This window comes from Gambusia affinis, linkage group LG05 (assembly GCF_019740435.1).
Source record: "Gambusia affinis linkage group LG05, SWU_Gaff_1.0, whole genome shotgun sequence".
NCBI lineage: Eukaryota > Metazoa > Chordata > Actinopteri > Cyprinodontiformes > Poeciliidae > Gambusia > Gambusia affinis.
Window position 1 is genome coordinate 27288014 of NC_057872.1, and position 19036 is coordinate 27307049.

At 35.2% G+C, this 19036-nt stretch overlaps 2 protein-coding genes across 2 annotated transcripts; both read left to right on the forward strand.

Annotated features, from left to right (window-relative positions):
• Positions 1 to 990: 990 nt before the first annotated feature.
• LOC122831139 (brain-specific serine protease 4-like) lies at positions 991 to 11176 on the forward strand. Its single transcript, XM_044117092.1, has 10 exons — positions 991 to 1325; positions 1525 to 2033; positions 5745 to 5837; positions 6737 to 6865; positions 7089 to 7249; positions 7961 to 8027; positions 9637 to 9732; positions 9980 to 10122; positions 10749 to 10904; positions 11099 to 11176. Exons 2-10 carry the CDS (start codon positions 1634 to 1636, stop codon positions 11174 to 11176), a joined length of 1323 nt encoding a protein of 440 aa, XP_043973027.1. The 5' UTR covers positions 991 to 1325; positions 1525 to 1633.
• A 1881-nt stretch (positions 11177 to 13057) lies between these two features.
• Positions 13058 to 18454, forward strand: LOC122830758 (persulfide dioxygenase ETHE1, mitochondrial-like). The gene is made up of 7 exons (XM_044116421.1): positions 13058 to 13784; positions 14398 to 14542; positions 15342 to 15490; positions 15696 to 15825; positions 16163 to 16252; positions 16758 to 16874; positions 17004 to 18454. The coding sequence occupies exons 1-7, from the start codon at positions 13578 to 13580 to the stop codon at positions 17048 to 17050; spliced, it is 885 nt and encodes a 294-aa protein (XP_043972356.1). The 5' UTR covers positions 13058 to 13577; the 3' UTR covers positions 17051 to 18454.
• The last annotated feature ends 582 nt before the right edge of the window (positions 18455 to 19036 follow it).

Below are 19036 nucleotides of genomic sequence, written 5' to 3' on the forward strand. Positions count from 1 at the left end.
AGATTACATGTTGGAAAGCTTTCGTTACGATTCACTTCACAGAGAACAGTCAGCACTGCATTATTTTCTTACTGAAATATTCATTTTGCGCTTTCCATGACCTGGGAATTGAATCCCTTTCTACTTTAATGACAGAGATCTTATAAAACAAATTTCAGAAAAAACATGATGGTGACAGATCTAAATAGTTTTTTTTAAATATCTTGATTGATTCTTGATTGACAGTTCTTGTGTGAAGAATATATCTACATTTTGTGACCATTTCTCAGAATATAAATTTCTTGCAGCATAATTCTTAGTAATTTACCATTTTAAATAAGGGGTCCTGAAAATCGATACATTTCCTTTTTCAACAAAAAATTTACTGTCATGTTTCATGTTGTTAAGAAGAGTTTATGATGAGGATTTAATTGCTGATACACACTCATAAACCTACAGAACACAGTATAATCTTTTCAAATGTTTTCAGATTTCAGAAATCTAAAAAAAAATATCTAACTATAAAAAATGAGGTCTTTTAGAAATCAATGATGCCATTTCATTCTGTAATAGAGACATACAAATCCACTCTGATTGGGGTGCCGTCATGTCTTCTCCTTTGTGATAATCCGTTTTGTGTGACCTAGAAAATGCTGACTTACTCTGCAACAGGATGATCAATCTGAGAGCTTTATAGTCTCATACGAGGAGATCAAAGAAGTACCCTTGGGAAATCTGAGTACAAAAAGACCAACAGTTCCTATACAAACATTCAAATTAATAAAGGGAGCTGTATTATTAGATACTGATCTCTCAGTTATGTGAAATTCAACTCTGTTTACATGAGTTTGTCCTGCCCTTGTGAGTGACTCATTGTTTGGGGTGTACATTACCCTCTGTTATTCAACTCTGACCCAGGCTCACAATAATAGCCATGCATATTTCATAGAGTGCCAATGACAACCCAGGTGCATATCTGTTACTGAGTCGACTGCGGCAGGGAAGGCTGAAGCAGTTAGAGAAGAAAGATTATGGAAAGGCGGAGGGGGCAGAAGGGCATGACACAAAATGTGGATTAAGTGTTATCCAAAAAGGAAGACAGCGGCACAGGTGACAAACTGAAAAGTGCAAGTTGAAGATGATGAATCTGCAGCATTGGAGAAGATATCTTTGGATTTGGGATGAACCACAGTAAGCGGGATCCTTCGGAGTTTTGTCACTTATTCTCCACGGGTGATGAATTTCTTTTCCTCTCTGTGACACTAGTTGGTTTAATAGGTACAGAAAACATTTCGATGGATTATCCTTTGAATACAAATGAAGCGGATGTGTGCATTTGAGTTCAGGTAAAAAATCTTTTTGGACTGCTTTAAAAAACTCCCCCAAAAGTAAATTTCTAGTGGGTTTTCATGTAAAACTTTGGATAACAGAATGAAACGATTTGTTCATCTAGCTCTGTCAGGATTCTTTTAAAGACTCATCTTATGTTTATATAACACAGAACTCAACTTTTGCACTAATTTTTTCAATATTTTGCTCTTGCAGGTCTCTTTAAAGTTTAAGTCTTGTTCAAATCCGCCAGTAATAAAACATCCTTTATTGATGTGAATGTCTTCCACCACCTGAGACCAAGCCTACTACGGTATTTACAATTATGGATTTGCATAACCAGTCAGACAACATGAGTCCTTGCCATTCATCTCTGCAATGGACGTCGACATATTTTCAAAGTCCAGACAAGCAAGAAATTTTGAGTATATCATCCCTGGTCCCTTCCACTGTCCTCACACTCATTCCCATCTGTGACACCATAACTACTGGAAAACCATGCTCTGAATTTCCATCTTTTGCTAAAGAAACGGAGGAGAGGAAACTTTCCAAAACCTGTAGTTCTGAATTTTTAGAAGCTCGGGGTCAAGAAACCACAACCACACCAATTTCTGATAACACTAATCCTGCAGAAGTTCAGCAGAGAAAGCCATCAGATGGACACATCCTGGAAGACAAATCCATAAGTTTAATGTTGCCCAAAGAGAACCACAATGAAGAAACAGGTATTGTAACAATTTAGATTAGATCTAGCTTTTGGAGAGTAGTTCAAATATTCAGGTCATACATAAATAAACAAATTAACCATAACCCTACCCTGGTTGTGGCTGGTCTACGGCAAAGGTACCACTGGATTGTGGGCCCAGTGGTACTCACTGTAACAAAAACAGTTCAGAAATCTGTTTGTGATCCAATAATATGAGTTTGTTTTGCAGAGATATAGTAAAGTCATGTCAATAAGAGGGTGAGCATGGAATAGAGAAAAGGTCTTAAGTGTTTTATTGCTGTCAAACTTCAAATGACCTTTCTACTATCGTGCACTGAAGGCTGAAAATAGTAAAAAATGAAGCTATACTAAAAATATTTAATCTTTTTGCAGAGAATACAATCTGTGCACTCATGAATGAGGTATATGAAGGAAATTTTAAATTATATTAATTATTCAGCCAGTATTGTGACACTAAAATAATTATTGAAAATTTAACAGGAAAATGTTACTATGTTAAAAGAAGCACAAAATAATCTACGTGTCCCTCAGAATTTAGATTTCATTTGTATTCAGTGGAAAGTGATCAGTGTACTTAAAAATGTAAAACTGACTAGAATTAAGAATCAGTAAAATCAAGAATAAAATGTTATACTGATTAGCCAATATACTTACCACTGATTAACCAAACAAATGAAACAAATTAGGAACTTTACTGAAACTCTTACTCAGTTCTAGCTAAGAAAAACTTTCGCATAAGTCACTCAAAGGAACAACTTGACAACAACAAACCATGAAAGTCACAAAAAACACAAAAACAACAGCCAGTGACCAAGGTGATGTTCACAAAAATTACAAAGGCAAATGAAATCAAGCAAAAATGTATCCCTATTCACCTAAGAAACCTTCTACACAGCATACTAAGTGAGTTTAAAGTTTTTTAACTCCTTCCCAAATTTGTCTGTGATATTTGGAACCTGAAGAAGAATTTTCTGTTACTTATTTACCTGTTATGCCACAAAACTGTAGGTATATAGTACAGGATACAACAGTCAAAATGTTGTCCTTGAGAAATATGCTTTCTGTCTATTTCATGGTTATATATGAAAAAAATATTAGTCAACTCAAAACTATGGAGAGTTTTTTTTTTCTTTCTTTCTTTCTTTTTTTTTTTGAGGAAATTCAACTTGAATTAACTTCTAGAATTCATCACCTCAAGTGTTAAAACCCAACCTGCCAACGGGCTTTCATCAGAAACCTCAGAGAGATTTTATGTTCTACCAATGCTCATCTGCCTCAGGTAGCTGTAACTCAAGCATATGACTGACATTAAGCTGTTTTATGATCGATTGCATGCAGCTCATGTTTTACTTGATATTAAAAAATGTGCTGTGTGTTTGATGCATATGTGTGTGTTGGCTCAGCCTTTGGATGAGCAAACTATTTCATCAGAGAGCCTCAGGAAGCTTAATCCTAAATAGGGAACTGACCTGCTGTGTCATGTGATTTATGACATGACTTGCATCCATCTTGCCAAATTTAGATATTTTTCCAGTCTGGTTGTTGCAAGTTATGACTTTTCTTTTAAAAAGCATGTGCCTTCTGCATTTTCTTTTGCATTTATTAAACTAAATCGCAAAGCATTGTATAAGAGTGAACAAGTTTGTCCTGGGGCAAATGTGCTAATTTTAGATCTCATTCTAGCATCAGATTTGTGAAGAAATGCAGATCATTAAAATATGTTCTCATATCAGTAGCTATTTTTAATGGAAACATTGCATACCAGAAATATTCAAACATTAGTATCTACAAGAGGAATATTCAAGACTTAAAAGGGCACTTTGCATGGCCACGAAAACCATTTTGCCACCAAGTACTAATTATGTTCTCTCTGGTTTTGTACAACCAATAAGCAATAAACGCTTTGAACATTTTGTAGCAAAAGGCAAACCTACACCAGATAAAACTAACCCTCTCACTTTGGTTCAGCTGTATGAGAAGTGAGCAAAATGGGAAAAGCAATCCACTAGCAAAACAATGTCTTCTATAGGCTTTTTTAAGCTTTTGTTATTTACAATCAACAAGAAAAAAAAACAACTTAACATATGCCATTCATGTACATTTGGAGTAATGTCTTACTGCAATACTTTTCCCATAAAAATGTTGCTTTAATACTCCAACCAGCCAAAAACTTTGCTTTTGCAGCAAACCAAAAAACAAAACAGCAAAAAACTTTAGATTTTCAGGGGTTTGATGACATTTTACCGAGCCAGTTAGAGGGCATTGAGTGTTTTCTTTTTTAATTCTTCCTCCTTACAAAAGCTTCTGTTAACTTTTCTCAGAGCCAGCAGCTAGAAAGCAAAGCAAATTGTTCATCTCAGATGACAACTTATTTTTCTGAAAGAACATTGTACCTCATTGTCTACCTTACCATGGTTGAAAAACATTGCCTGTGATTCATCTATGAGAGTTGATAGGGGGTAAAACAAGCTCTATAAAGATTCTTTGAACTAAATAAAAATTTACAGATTGAGCAAACTGTTATATTGTACAGTTTAAATCAGTTTTGAAAATATAATGATAACAATTTATTATTACCATCATTTTCTAACTTTGCAATAAAATACATTAGAGCTTATTAAACTGTATAAAAGCCAAAAATAATACAAAAATCTGTTTTAAGTTCTTTCTAAATTAATTCAAATATTAAGCACACTGCTATCCGGTTTGTAAAAGTATAAAAAAATGTATCACTACATTATGAATAGTTATATTTTATCCACATATAAGCATAAAATCATGTAGTTACCAGATTTAGTGTATTTGATCCAGCAGCACATATTGCTGTAGTTCAGGTTTCCTTTTATTGTTGCCATTATGGTAAATAATAAAAAAAATAACTTGATTGTTTTGATTGGAAAACACATTTATGAATGATATGCCTGTCTCGTTTGAAAATATGCAGTGATGTTTTAAAACTGCTTTTTAGACAAAACCTCACACAGTATTCAAACAACACAGACTTAGATTTGAGTATATTGAGATATTTTAACAATCATTTAAAAATGAATTGATGAGGTACTTGGGGTTCAATCAGGAGTGAGAACAAAAAACTTTTCACATTATGAAGAAAGCTACAGAGTTCGATGGCTCTCTTGCAATGACAATAGGTCTCTCCATAGAAAAACTAAATAGATTTCCAAAATTTTTTTTTTTTTTAAATTACAGCTGTTACAGTTGAAAAGGTGAATAAGATGACGTTGGAGGAGTAAAACTGTGAAGTAGAAGACCTGAATGTTGAATTTAAGACTCTCTGACAGGTTACCAGAATGTCAGATGGCCTTTCTTGCTTCTTTCTAAAAGGCAGCACTGCTAACCAGGCAGAGTGATGAAAAAGTCATGCAATAAGAAAATCTGTTTTCTTATTGCATGAAAACATATTCCGTAACAATAATTATCAAATATTCATGCAATATAAAGTCTTGAAATATAGCGGATCACAAATCTCATACACTCGATCCTAATTTTATTAGTTGCAGTCCAAGTGGACTTCATGCAATGTTTGATACAGAAGAAGGACCAGCAGGGCTAATCTGCAGCTCAAAAAGGATACTGAATAGACTAGAAGAGTTAGCTCTTGCAGATTCTGGATTTGAATATTGGTCATTTTTTCCCTCAAAAATAGATTATTTAACACCCTGAATTATATATATTTTTTTGTTTGTTGTAGGTGGAAACCATCGTGTCCTTTCATCTCGTGAACTGCTTGCAATACTGGGAATCTCGCTGTGTATTAAGCTGGTCATCATTACTGCTCTCTTAGGTATGTGATAAAACCAACTTTACCCACTTTTACATAATCTGTAAGATTGATACTTAAGCCCATAAACTATATGACAGATATCATATAGCTAATAACCAGGTATTATTTTTCTCTAAGAAATAGAAATAGAACTAATCACACTATCATGCCAAGAGAAATCTGGTTTTAACAAGTCAAACTGGTTTCAGGTTAGCCATCTCTTGCCTTCTCATACCTTGAATAATTAATTTCCAACCATTTGAGATGGTGCGACAGTGTCAGGACTCATTTAGCTCAAATTGCAAAAGAGCAGTTCAGGGAGGATGAGATGGCATTTTTCCACGTTGATTGGTCATCAGCCAAGAGCTAAAGCTGAAAGGAATGTTTGAATATACATTTACACAGTGGTTTGATTTTGAAATAAATGTCCAAATATGTTTTTTTTTTTAACCTTCAGGTGCATGTTCATAGATTATAATATCACTAAAAAGTTTAACTATATTAAAAATGAAACTTATATTTTAGTTATTAGCTATATGTGTTGTAAAGTTTAACAAAACATAAAATGAATGATTACAAGCATTTTTTTTTGTTAATTTAGATAATTGTGGTTTACAGTTAATGAAAAATTGTATTTCTCAGAAAATGTGAATATTACATAAATCCAATGAAAAAAAAAGAGATGCGCATTTAATTCATATCCTTCCTGCTATTAGTTACACCTACTCAGACTGCATTATTAATCAGTTTGTCTTGTCATGAGAAAACTCAAACACAATGTAAGCATATAATCTACTTTAAAAAAAATTCAGCATAGGTTCATTCTCCAAAACATCCTCGCTACAGATAAAGTCATCACTGTCAGCCTGAAGTAACTAGTGCTGCCATCTCACTGCATTTCTTGTCTCTTTTTTTATCAGTCAAGTTCCTGGCATTCCCATCAAATGAATCACCTCCTCCTTGTGACACAGGAGGGAGCTGCAGTGTCTCAAGTCAACTACCTTTTCTGTCTAAGAACCCAGTCAACCAGACAGGAAACATCACTGTAGGTAAAGAAAGTTAAAGTCAGTGGATTATAAATGCATGCAGAGCACTAAGTCTGTGCTTACCTGCCTTAGTCTGAATATATTTCTATCCCGTCTGGAAGTTATTGCTCTATGGCCTTTTTCTTTGTTATAAACTATTTCATAACCTTTGTAGACAGGCAATTTTTAAAAAGTATTTTTTTTCCTGCTCCATCAACATTTATTTTTTTTATCATCCCAAATATAGCTTGCCAGGTTATGGTCAATGACGGCCAACGTATTGTGGGCGGGGCCTTAACAGCAGAGGGCAAGTGGGGTTGGCAAGTCAGCATGCACTGGAAGGGGAAGCACGTCTGCGGAGGCGCCATCATCTCCCCCCACTGGGTCATCACTGCAGCTCACTGCTTTGTTGAGTAAGAGGTAGACTTAAGGGGAGAATGTCTAGAAGACTGACAAAAGGTGTCATTCGGTCAGGCAGTCACTTTTAGTTAATCTGCTAGTGGATAGTTGTTGCTCATTCTATGAGCATGTACACATAAAATTGAAGCAAAAGCATTCACACATTTTGAAACCAAGTAGACAGATGGTGTTGTGTCTGTTGGAACTCTCCACACAACCCCTTTAATGTATAATTGGGATTTTGAGCACTTATGAAAAATATTTTGAGCTCCACTTCAGTCAGAAAGCTGCTCACTAAATTGTCTGTAGAGCTGAAGGGAAAATAAGACGTTAATCAAAAAAGGAGTGACCAACAAACATTTGATTGTAATAATGGAATTGATGTAATTACATTGAGTTAATCAACATATAAATTCATATTACTTTTGTTTTAGTTTTAAAAACTTGCTGTCTGTAAAGTCAAACTGGTGCTTAAACTTGTTTTAGTATAAAGTACTTTCAATGAAACAGTTTAAATCAGAAGGCAACTGGCTGAATATGATTTTAGGGTTGGACTTTAGAGAATGTTGTCAAATAAAATACTAAATCCTAACCTAGTTCTGGACTTCAATTGCCTCAGCCTCAGACCTATTGAGAAATATATGGAGTCTATGTTGTTACCTGAGCTTGAAGTAAACCTGCAAACGCTACGGAGCTCAGCTGATTCACTACCACCCTCAGTTTAACAAAAACACCAATGACTATGATGTGGGGCTGCTGCGCACCATCACCGACATTGACATGACTGGTAACAAAGAAATATCGCCATCTACTGGCGGATTTGAAAACGTCCTTAAAAAAGATTAAATACACAACTGATGTGTCTTAAGACATTTTGTTATATGAACTAGCGCTTAACTAACCATATAGGGATTTAATTTATCAGCTGATGGTTAACAATGGATCATTTTAGAAATACAGTAATGGTAAATTAGCTCTGAGGACTCATGCATATTTTTACACACCTTTTTCTTTGTTGGATTGATCATGAGGCTGATGTTATGAAGTAGCTGTTCCAGTTTGAAGTTTACACACATTCCATCTGAATATCATATTAAATATTGGGGTTTTAATTATTTTTACTCATTCTTTTTTAAATGGACTAACAATACAACAGAGTTTCTGCAGTAATTTTTAGAAACAAAAGGTAATTCTACAATTAGAGTAGTCTAAATTAATTGCAGATTTTCCATGATCTATTCCAGGTTAAAATTACACATACATGCTCAAATATATAGATATACCCCTCATAAATATGTGTCTAAGGGATTTCAGCTATTGTTGATGATTTTCCACAATAAAACCACACACAGTCATCAATGAGGGCCTGTGGTAATTCTTGCGTTACATTTATTTTAAGATCCCACTTTTCAGTGTAATCTATCAACAGGGTTTGTTTGGTCAGGTAGACACATTAAGCACAGATTTTTAAACCCAATTGTATCAATTGTGTAGTTGTGAAGTGAAGACTTTGGAGGTAGTCTTCTATATTTATGGCAAAGCACCAATGAACTGGCAGCAAAACGGGTCCTCAGGATGATAGTTTTACTACCATGTTTGGTAGTTGGTGCAGTTTGAAATAATCAACTCCTTCAAACATACTTCTAGCCATTATGGCATAATTACTTTATCTTTGTCCCTTCTGACCATCAAATGTTTCCTCATAAACAATTAGTCTTTTCCACAGGGGAAGCTATGAGTATATTTTGGAGCTCTGGCTTTGTCCTTGGTAAACAACTGGTTAGGCCATTAAAATTCTGCATTTGTTTCACTGAAGCTCACAAAACATTTTATCTGGATCAGGTAGTTGAACTGTGAACATAGCAGGGTGTTCCAGTCGTGAAATGGTCCCAAATACACCTTGTAAATACATGTGAAAGCTAATATTAGGCTTCTGGAATACCCTCAACAACAACAACAACAACAACAACAACAATAATAATAATAATAATAATAATAATAATAATAATAATAATAATAATAATAATAATAATAATAATAATAATAATAATAATAATAATAATAATAATAATTTAGCAGCTGCTGTGGTATCACTTCACCCATGAAATATGGGGGAAAGGAGCATTTTTAAATATAGAATTTTATTGGTATTTGTGTATGAATTTAAAACTTGTAAAATTTTAATGTATAAACCTTGACAAAAACATAATAAAAAAACAAGAAGCTGATAAAGAAAACAATAGAAAAAGCTTGTTTTAAAAAAGTGGCTGTAAGTGTTTCATGTGACAAAAAATGTTTTGTGATCTTTACAACTAAGTGATCTTTATCATTTTGCTGCTTAGGTTGTACCTATAATAAAATGTTGCAATCTGACAGTTGGTACCTCTTTTTTATAGGTGGGGTGCGGCCAGTGTGTTTACCAACACGGAAGGAGTCTTTTCCTCCTGGAGCACCCTGCTGGATCACAGGCTGGGGATTTTCCCAAGAAGGAGGTGAATTAAAACAAATAAATGTTCCCAAAGAGTCTGATAAACCAAATTGTTTTAAAAGTAAAAGACTAATAAAATTCTGTCAGATATATTTCATTACCCACTGGTGATGAAGTACACCAAAAAGTGAGAGGCAACTACTGTTCAGCTTACTAAATTTTGTTTAAAATAATCTCCAAGTAATTTTAAATAACCCATAAGGGAGTTGTTTCTAAAATGTTCTTTGTTTGTGTCATTACTAATGTTTCAGGGTTTGTGTCAGAAAATCTACAGGAAGCTCAGGTGAATGTGTTAGCTCAGTCCGTCTGCTCCAGTTTGACCATTTATGGGGCCTTCATTACTCCACGGATGATTTGTGCTGGCAGCCTTTCAGGGGGTGTTGACTCTTGCCAGGTAAACCCCACGTGACATAGTTCACTCAGTCAGTGTCTATATAGCACCAATTCACAACAAATGCATCTCAATGCACTTTACAAAACAAACTGATCCGATGTAAATACAGATATATATGATAAATAAATTTCAATCATTTAAAGGGATTAAAATTTTATTTGATCCCAATTATAAGTGCAGTTAAATTCAGTTTAACTATGAATTTAACTGCACTTATAGTGCCAACTTATAAAAATATTTGGTGTTTAAGGAAACACAGCAAAGTGTATTGAGTCAGTAAGGTTGCAGCAATCCCTCCGTGGCAACGTGGCAACAAGACAGCTGCTTGCATCAAGTCATTAACTTTGCAGCAGTCCCTCATTCACATGGTGACAATGGAAAGGAAATACTCCCTTTCAACAGTTGGCTTCAGTAAAACCCATCTCAGAGTGATTGGACATCTGCTGTCACTGACAGGGGGCTTGAGAAAACAGAGCAGACACATCAAAATTACACAGGCATTGGGCAAGAAGCATTTTCAGAAATTTCTTCTCAAAGCCTAACAAGGACTCTGATGAATCACCAGGTCAGACTTGAGTTTTTAACAGCTATGTATTCTTTCCTGTTTTGTTTGCTATTCTTTTAAGGGAGACAGTGGGGGACCTCTGGTGTGTTTGACATCTAATGGGGACTGGAGACTGGCAGGGGTGGTGAGTTGGGGAGAAGGCTGTGCCCGGCCTAATAAACCAGGCGTCTACAGCAGAGTAACTCACCTGCTCCAGTGGGTTGAAGGAGTCACAGAGGTAAATACAATACTGTCTAAAACCAGGTTGTCCTTTTCAGACTTAAATATATTAATGCTTAGGTTTTAAGTGTTAAAGAAAAGTAAAATGATTCAGTTTGTAGACATGGACTCAACCAGCTGGGGTAGGTAATTATTTTTTTCTTCAGATTAAAATGTGATGTTGAATCTGCTCTGTTTGCACTTTGGTTGCAGATTAAATCAGAAATATTGAAGGACACCACAGCAGCTCTAGAGGAGACCTTGGCAGAAACCACTTCTTCTCTGAGATAACTGACAATAAAGATTAACATGTTATAGACCCGTCTCATGTTTTTTGGTGTTATCATTGAACATAGCGGTTGTTAGGTTGATAATAATGCTAACAGATAATGATTCTTTATTGAGGACTTATCAGAGCGGCAGAGAAAACTATAATCAAGTACTCTTCTGTAATGTCTGGCATGTTTTAGCTGTGGAAAACAGTAGAATATAAAATGTTAATGTAATTACAGTAATGGTAAAAACAATTACATAAATTTAGACCCCACATCAATTTCTCTATAAGACATTAAATGCCAAAGGGTATGTAATCTCCATTCAGTATTCAGACAATAATTCTAAATAACTTAGTTTAATAAAAATGCCAATTTGATGGTCATAATATAGAATAGGACAATAGATGAATACAAAAAACACTTTCAGACACCACTGACCTTTTTCTATTTCCACATAAATTTGTTAAAACTCGCATAATAATAAGTCCATACTTTGGGCCACAGCTGACCAAGGCCCTAAAAATTTGGGCCCCACTTCTTGCTAAGCCCATGTCCAGCTTTTATCTATCTGCTATCTATTTTTTTTTCATTTGTGCATTTTTCAACACTCCGCATTTAACATAAATTGTATAACAGTTAATTTGTTAACCAATGATAGAAAGATAGTAAAATTTTAATACCAGACAAAGATAAGTCCAACTGTACCAATTCATTAAGAAACGTAAAGTGCATGAATAATAGAATAAAATATACAGATCTGTAAATAATATGTAATATTCAACTAAAAGAATTTAAAACATGCCCTGAGTTTCCATTACAACTTTAAACTCAGCAATCCTTTATGTTGTGTTGTTAACCTTGCAGCAATCCCTCATACTGAGCATACATAAAGCGACAGTAGAGTGGAAAATCTCATCTGAACAAGAAACCTTGAGGAGAACCAGGTTCAGTACGAGCATCCATCTGCCATGTCCGAATGGGGGTTCCAAAAGACAGAGAAGATGCACAAAACAGAAACAGCTATAGGATTACTTTCTATGTGAAAGAAAAGCAAAAAGTTAATAGCAGGATAGAGAAAACATTTAGCTGTTGGCAGCATTATCTCAGTTGGCACTCCCTGTCCAGGTATCACAAAACACCTGAATGCTTCTAGAGAGAAGAAAACCTAAACAAAAAAATAAAGTTGACAGGTGAAATAATAGCAAATAATGCAAATTTGAAAGTAGCACAAGAAGAAAACAGAGTGAGAAAAAGTGTTCAGTTTGTCCTCCAGCAGCCTAAACCATATAAGCAACATAGACTAACTCAATGTATTAATTAATTAAATTCTTCCAGCTAACTTTGTGTCTTGTAAACATTTGATAAGTGCTTGAATTATACCTTGTAATCGAGGCTTCCCTAAAATATTAAACATTGCTTTTGAACATTTGTCCTTTCCATTCTCTTTCTTTCTCTGTATTTTCAACAATTTGTCATATGTTCCACTCTTTTTTCTCCACAATCAGAAAAAACCCTGATGAATGTTATTCTATAATATTTAGACCACTTTTTAAACTTGTACGCCTAATCCTAAATCTTTTATCCACATTTCCTCTTGCCTTTTCATTATATTGTTCTTTCTTACAATTATCTCCTTTTGTATTTTATTTGCCTTCCGCTCTCCTTGTGATAACGTCCTGGAGGTGGAGTTACATAAAGAGTAGAAACTTTTAAAGAGGCCCTAATGTTAAATTACTAAGTCAAAACTCTTTCAAGTCATATTTGATATCACTTTTATAGCAACTGAAGGTAATATAGTTACTTGACTGTGTTATAAAATGGAACTATATGCCTGGAAAATACAAGATACTGCCCCTTTAAAACTTTAAAATATAGTAAGGTGATTGCTATCCAATAAAGATTACCCAAACGACTTTGGAAATAATTGTTCGTGTGCGTGCATGCTTGCGTATTTATTATGAATGAGTATGCACATTCATCACAACAAAGTAAGGTTTGGTTTCGGTATGGAACTGTATGCTACGTTTGTCACGTAGTCCACACATGTTGTCTGCGTGCCCCACGAACGCGCCTGGGAACAGTTAGCGCGCGGCAGCTGACATTTTTTGACCCAGTTTGGTGACAGGTTGTGTGGGTTGGCCGATCAAAGCGGGAAATGCGGATTTTATTGCTATATAGTCTTAATTCTGGGTATAGTGGCAGGCAAAGCTCCTGTAAAGACCGAGGGAAACAGCAGCGAGTAATAGCTTCGCTTCCAAACGGGACTGAGCTCAGGGTTTTTTTTTTTTAAATCTGTTTGTATCTGCAGCGGTCTTAAGAACAACGTCAAAATATTAGGCTTCGGGTTCTTCGTTGCTTCCCAACCAGCTGGTGGTTATCCAGTCAAGCCTAGCTGCTAGTTCAGACAGAAAACGACAATGTGCTCTGTATTAACCAGAGTAAGACCTATCCATCGGGCTGTAGCTCTGTCGCTTCGTCTCGGAGCCAACACCGAGGGCTCGAGTTATGCGGCAACCCAAAGCAGGCGCCTCTCTCCCGGCAAGAATTCTGTCGTAGACCTGCAGGGGAACGCCAGGTTCTACTGCTCCAGGATGGCGAAGACGGAAGGACTGCTCTTCAGACAAGTAGGTCCACGTTATATGAACTTCTGGGTTAATTATTATTAAAGGGAACGAGTCTTGAAAATACCTTCATTCTTGATGTAAGATAACAGGACGCATGAAGGGTTAGCATCTAGCATGACGTACAGTTTAATACTTAGTAGTCTAGTATTTTTGGTGGTGTGTTAAAACCCTGTCAAGCTAGACTGAAGTTTACAGATGCAGTATGCTTGTGTCACGATGACTTTGCATTTTCTTTACAGCTAAGGAGACTTTATCTTTACAATTCCATAATGCAGTATCTAAATTTATTGGCAACTTTTTGTTACCTTTTCTCAATGACCGTTATATATTTGCATTTCAAGTTTATTCAACATATTTTTCGCCATTCTCCCAAATAAGAAATGCTTACATCATAATAGTAACACTGATCATGCAAAAAAAAAAAGTTCACATTCACACACTGCGTTCTCATTACAATCTGCTTTCTCTTCTCCTTTGTCTTCACCATACTCACTAACATTATCTGAGGAAGATGAGCTGGACTTCACAATAAAGGTCACAGACAATACGTGACCTTTATTGTCTGTTGGCAATTATTGTAGAGTAACGCCTATCACGTCTTTTTTCTGTTTAGCTGTTTGAGGTGGAGAGCAGCACCTACACCTACCTGCTGGCAGACACGAACACCAGAGAGGCCATTATCATTGATCCTGTGCTGGAGACAATTGACAGAGACTTAAACCTGGTAGAGGAACTGGGGCTAAAGCTGATACTAGCAGGTATCTGTGTGTGTTTTTGTGGATGAGCTACAAAATTATTAATTATTATGTGTTGTGGTCACATGGGCATGTGTCTGTATGAGATTGCTACGGTTTGATAATCTTGAACAAGGCTAGCAACTTTTCACTTTATTTACACAACTATTTGGAAAAAATCTAAAGAGATAATACAATGGGATCACTATTATTACGAGAAAAGGAATACTTATTCATTCTTCTGCTAAACTAATATATTACTGTTCTGTATAACATTTACTTATATTGATCTTCATGGATAGACAAAGCAAAAAATATAGACAGAAGACCGGCTAAATTTAGTAGTAGTTTTGAAGTGCCTATTCTGCAGAATATTATACACTTTTACTTTTCTTCTATTTAAAGAGTAATAAAGGTTTAACAATCTGATATTAGCTGGGTAATCAGTTGAGCTACTTGCTTGGGCAATTATCCCAAAGCCCACTGCTTAGCAGATATGCCACTCGTAGCGGGGTGACCACAGTTTTAAAATAGCCTTATCTTGATAAGAGAGCTGGGTGGTGATCCCTTATGCTCTCTGTCATACCCACATTTCTGCATGGTAGACTAATTAATGCAGGTTATGTTCAATCCTCTGTCATCAAAGCAGGTAGGAAACATCCTCTTGGTGGGTATGGCTTGAAGCATAGTTGACTCTAAACACCAAGTGGCAGACAACTTCTTTTCCGTACCCGAAAAAGTCTGGTATGAAATGACCTGAAACAGATGCAAAGGGCAGAATGCCTATATTGTAACCTGTATTTTATTCCCTTTTTTCTGATAGCGAATACCCACTGCCATGCAGACCACATAACCAGCTCTGGGTTGATGAAAAAAAGAATTGCAGGACTGAAAAGTGCCATCTCTAAATTCAGCGGTGCCTCTGCAGATATCCTGCTGTCAGAGGGCGACAAAATCTACTTTGGAAAACATGTAATAAAGCTAAAAAACTTTTTCATAAGTATTTTATCTCAGTGTTGTTCAGAGATCAGGTGTAAAAATGTCCTTGTCAGCTTTACATTAAATTTGTTTTATTTGTAATTCACGCGCTGTAAAATTAGGAATATTTCAGTTGAAATGGCCAAATAAAAAAAAAAGATCTGACATGCTTTGAGCTGACTGTTGTTTCTTTCTGTAGTACCTGACTGTAAGAGAAACACCGGGACACACGGATGGGTGCACAACCTTCGTGTCAGCAGATGAAAGCATGGCTTTTACTGGGGATGCTCTGCTTATCCGAGGCTGTGGCAGAACAGACTTCCAGCAGGGTAGGCATATGTCATGACTTGTATGTTTTTAATGGATCTATCATTACATAAATAGAGTTTCCCAATTCCAGTCCTCGGGGCACAGCACCCTGCATTTCTTAAATTCATTCATTCACTAAGCCATCTGAATGATAGGAATGAGTTACCTCATTGGCTTGTGTAGAAAAAGTCTTTTAATGAGCCGTTGAAGTATGGATTCAGAATCTGTCTTGGTGGAATTATTGTAATGTTTTTAAGCTATTATGTGAACTTCAACATGGAATATTTTGAAATGCTCTCATTGTTTACACTCCTGAAGTATCTTCAATCTTCTGAAACTGTCACATCTCTACTACAGGCTGTGCAAAATGCCTTTATGATTCAATCCACGACAAGATCTTCACTCTGCCTGATGACTGCCTCGTCTACCCAGCACATGACTATTTAGGTTAGTATAAGCACATGTACCTAATGTTTAAAATCCTATCGAATTAAAAATAATGTCTCATAATTTACAAGACAGTTTTTATAGCATTATTTTACAAATGTATTAAATAGAGTAATAAACAAATTGGGATATAATAAAAAAAAATTGAGAGATGTATCCAAGCATATTGTTGGAATGTTGAGTGGAAGGAAAAGCTGCGGTAGAAATGAGTCCCCAACAGTTAGTTTTGGAAAACTGAATTTAGAGACTTTATTCATTAGTTGTAAATCATTAGTCAATACCAAGAGTAAAACAAACCTTTAAGTATATTAGTGTATATAATGAATCTCCTGTACATCATATTTGGTTTACACTTTTGCATTGAATTACTGAATTAACTTTTGAGATATAGTCTACTTTACTGAAATGTACCACTATGTTGTAGTTAATCAGTGGGGTTCTAAGCTAAAACTATACCATAAAAGTCCTACATGTAATACTGACTGGATGTGTTTTTGTGAATCAGGTCAGACTGTTTCCACGGTTGGTGAAGAACGCAAGTATAACCCTCGTCTCATAAAGTCAAAGGACGAGTTTGTGGAGATCATGAACACATTGAATCTCCCAAAGCCAGATAAAATGGGTATCAAATCAGTTTTGTTTCACAGTTCAGCTGTAAGCTGTGTTAATTTGTGGGTTCCATTGTGCCAATTCAATGGGAAAACTGCGACACTATAAATTCTTAATCATTTCTCTTTTCTTTCTTTGGCAGATATTTCAGTGCCTGCTAACCTCGTTTGTGGACTCCATGGACTCTGAATGTTTTGAAGAAGAAAATGAGAAAAAAAATCATAAAGTCAGTGACATAGCTACAGAATGATTCACACAAAAAATTGTTTCAGCAAACCTGACCCCTACAGCTTACCATAAAGTGCTTTTATTGTTCTTTGTAAGTTATGTACATAAAAATCTGTTATTGTTTGGGGTGTAGCTACTGATGTAAATATAACAGCGCTTTAAATAAAAATGGAATAAAATCTAATTTGATAGTAAAAAATATTGTAACAATGCTTTTATTTATAAAATTACTAACAGTTTTTGTATTGCACTTAAGTTAAATGTGTGTGTTTTACTCTGTACATCTAATATTTTGACTTGTAACATGATTGAAGGAATGAATGGACAAAACATGTTTAAGGGAAATAAATGCCTTCAAGGTTTAATTTTATGATCATGTTGCTTTACTGGTACAGGTGACTTCTTTTGCATGGGCTATTGGATGGCATTTTGGTAAAAATATATATTATTTAATCACCCACACTGTCACCACCAGTCACAGGGGTTATGAAGAAGTTGTTTTTATTGAAGAACAATCTCGGGAACCTTGTAATGACCTTGGCTCTTGTATAGATAACCTATATGTGAAAAAAAGAAGGCCAATACCTTGAATCTGTTTGGATTCTTTATTTTTCAAATTGTATGATTGTGCTGCTTTCAGTCCTTTGACTCAATAACTGTAACCTGCAATAGTTTCTGAGACCTGTATCTAAACAAAACTGTTTTCAAATTCAACAATTTCAGTTGTTATAATTACTAGAAACAATTCACAGTTTGAACTCAAGAAAAAACTGGAATTATCATAATAATAATGAAAAAATATTAAGTTATAAGGATTCACAGTGCCATAGCAAAGTCTCCAAACATTTGTTGATTTATTATATGTGCTAACATAACTGCAGTTATTAAAACAAAAGCAGATAACATACTTGTATTCATTATTGTTTACTGAAATTTTAATATTCATAATAAATCTTGCTTAGCAAGTCCACTTTTATTGGCAAATTTTGTTGACCTCATTAAAATTGATTGGTTTTGGAATACTACCGGTTTTCACAATCAAGTAATCTTCAGAACAGGTTGATGTTGTAACCATTCTGGAAGCTTACTGTTAGTCTGCTTTAACAGCTTCAAAATCAGTCTATTTTTGGAATCACTGTCTTGTCTATCATAGTCAAGGTGAAAAATTTTGATTTTACTTCAGCATTATTCTACCCACTCTGTGCAGTGTATCTGGAACTGGCTGTCAGTGTTCTTAGATCTCAATACTCCAACTATACTTTCCATTAGTCCATTCATTGTAATGAAGTCTTTTTGTTTTTAGCCTTTGTATCTGTTTTGTGTATGGAAAGTGCTCTCCAAGTAAAGTTTGCTTTTCAAACAGCCTCTCACATGATTTTCGCTTTTTGTCCCAAAAGTGATCAAATGTCAAATACAATATAACGTGCGTCTAAATAATTCTTTGTTTACAAAGAAATGTTCTAGTCTCAAGTCAGCCCCATGTTGATAAAACATGTGCCTAAAGCTTGTTTTTATTTGCACAGTTATCTACTTTGTTCACATGCTATAGCTCGAAGATGAGGCAGACCTGCGTTTACTGATTCACAGGTTTTTGTAAAAACTAATTTTGGAGAATATAGCGAGGCATTCCGAGGCCTGCAAGTTCACAGTGGAAACAAGGCTGGACATGTTAAAAAAAACAATTGTTCGATCAAATCCAATATCACTGCCTTGCTATTATTCTTAAATGTAATAGTAATGTTGAATAAGTTAAAAGCTCAAATAGTATTAGGTATAATTATTAACATCCTCAATCAATAGTCTACCTTTACAACCATAGCAATAAACACAATTCTGTAAAGATTAAGAGTGGAGTAATGATGACAAAGCAGGTTTTTTTTATGGTCGTGCAGCATGTTTTTGGTCTGTCTCACCCTTGGAGATCACATATCTCAGACTAGTTTTTGT